This window comes from Buceros rhinoceros, unplaced genomic scaffold, assembly GCF_000710305.1.
Source record: "Buceros rhinoceros silvestris isolate BGI_N320 unplaced genomic scaffold, ASM71030v1 scaffold19223, whole genome shotgun sequence".
In the NCBI taxonomy this organism is placed as follows: Eukaryota; Metazoa; Chordata; class Aves; order Bucerotiformes; family Bucerotidae; genus Buceros; species Buceros rhinoceros.
The window spans coordinates 2,038-3,569 of NW_010405574.1; the positions used below are offsets into that span (position 1 = coordinate 2,038).

The 1,532-nt window shown below is 40.3% G+C and overlaps 1 protein-coding gene across 2 annotated transcripts in view; it reads left to right on the forward strand.

Moving 5' to 3' along the window:
- VWA9 (von Willebrand factor A domain containing 9) overlaps window positions 1-1,532 on the forward strand; it is a 9,458-nt gene that overhangs the window by 1,761 nt on the left and 6,165 nt on the right. The window contains exon 3 of one of the 2 annotated variants that reach the window (XM_010133793.1): window positions 404-599. In XM_010133793.1, coding sequence (XP_010132095.1) covers window positions 404-599 — 196 coding nt within the window. Of the gene's footprint in view, window positions 1-399; window positions 600-1,532 lie in introns of both variants that reach the window. The other variant, XM_010133794.1, reaches the window with a different exon arrangement.

Sequence of the window (1,532 nt, forward strand, 5' to 3'; positions counted from 1 at the left end):
CAGCCATTCCTTGCCAGGTACGATTGATTTTGCTGTTCTTAGGATCTAGCGTGTACTTAATACTCCGTGTAAGCTGCAGATGGAAATGTAAATGGAATTGGAAAACTTTGAATGCTCTCAGGCATGCTGGTGCTGCAGGAACGTAAAGAATTAGTATTTTGGGTGTATCTGGAATATGAACAGAAGGTGATCTTTATTAAAATATTCAGAAGCAAAAAACCAGTCTGCTTCCTGTGTTACTGTAGTGGAGTGGGTTATACAATTTGGCTCTAGAGTACTATTTTGCAGGCTTGGCATTTGGTCTGGATTGAATCTTCTGTCCCAGGAGCCTCAGTTGGTTTGGAAAGGGTATAATCACACACACAAACCTTGCTCCTCCAGTACCTGATGCAGCTGAAGCGTGTCTTGTTGTGGAAACACTAATCTGTCCTCTCTCGCTCAAGGTTGTTCTTGTCACCGATGGCTGCCTAGGGATCGGCAGAGGCTCCCTACGGCACTCCCTGGCTACTCACAACCAGCGCAGTGAAAGCAACCGGTTCCCACTGCCTTTCCCGTTCCCATCCAAGCTGTACGTCATGTGCATGGCCAACCTCGAAGAGGTGATGTCTTTAACACGTACCTTCTTCTTTGTGCATTGGATGATTATTGTTCTTCTCTGAACGAATGATCAGGTCAGCACAAAACATACTTCAATGTTCTTGTGCTTAAAGTTTAGCTGACGTTCCGGTGCATAGTGGTAGTTATTTGGTCAGGTGTAACTGCACAGTTTATTATTGCACTGTTATTATCTGCTACTCTTGCGTTAGTATCATAATCTTTACGAATCGTCCAGTTTCTCCCCGGGGAATACTAGCAATATTTCTTCCTCTGTTTATATTATTGCCTTTACTGCATTAATTACATGGAATGCTCTTGGGGTCTTTTCTTAATCTACAATTAAATTCTTGCATAAATGACTTGCATTCCAAAGATGTTCAGCACTTCAAACAACAATAGCTTTATGTAGACGTGTGTGTAACAAAATCCTGAAGTCTCTATGCCAGTGTTCAAACCAACTTCTCTTAGTTGTGAAGGAAAGTTGTTTTCTTTCTCTTCGTGTATGTTTGACAATCTCAGTACCAGCTTTAAAAATCCTCACAGTAGTTAGCATTCTGTTGACTGAAAATGTTTAAAAAGAAGCCTGTATAGACTGAAGTTCCTTAGATTGAGCTTTATTAGTAGCCTTGTGTTTGACTTGATGCCTGTATTCTGCTGTCCATCGCAGGAGGATTTTCTGCTTAGGCATGCAGTGGGTATTTCAGCTTCAAGGTCTCTATCAAGGATGATCCTCTTAATTAAGCTGAAACATTGTTTACGCATCGGAATAACTGGGAAAATGATTAAAATAAATCTTCTATTACCATTAAGTTCAGGTGCTTTCACAATCGTTCTCTAAAAAGTTTGAAAAATAATGGTATCTGCTTTCCCTTCTAAAAAATAATTTTATCCTGAAGGATCTGGAACCAGTATTACCAATGAAATGTTGTGTTAGT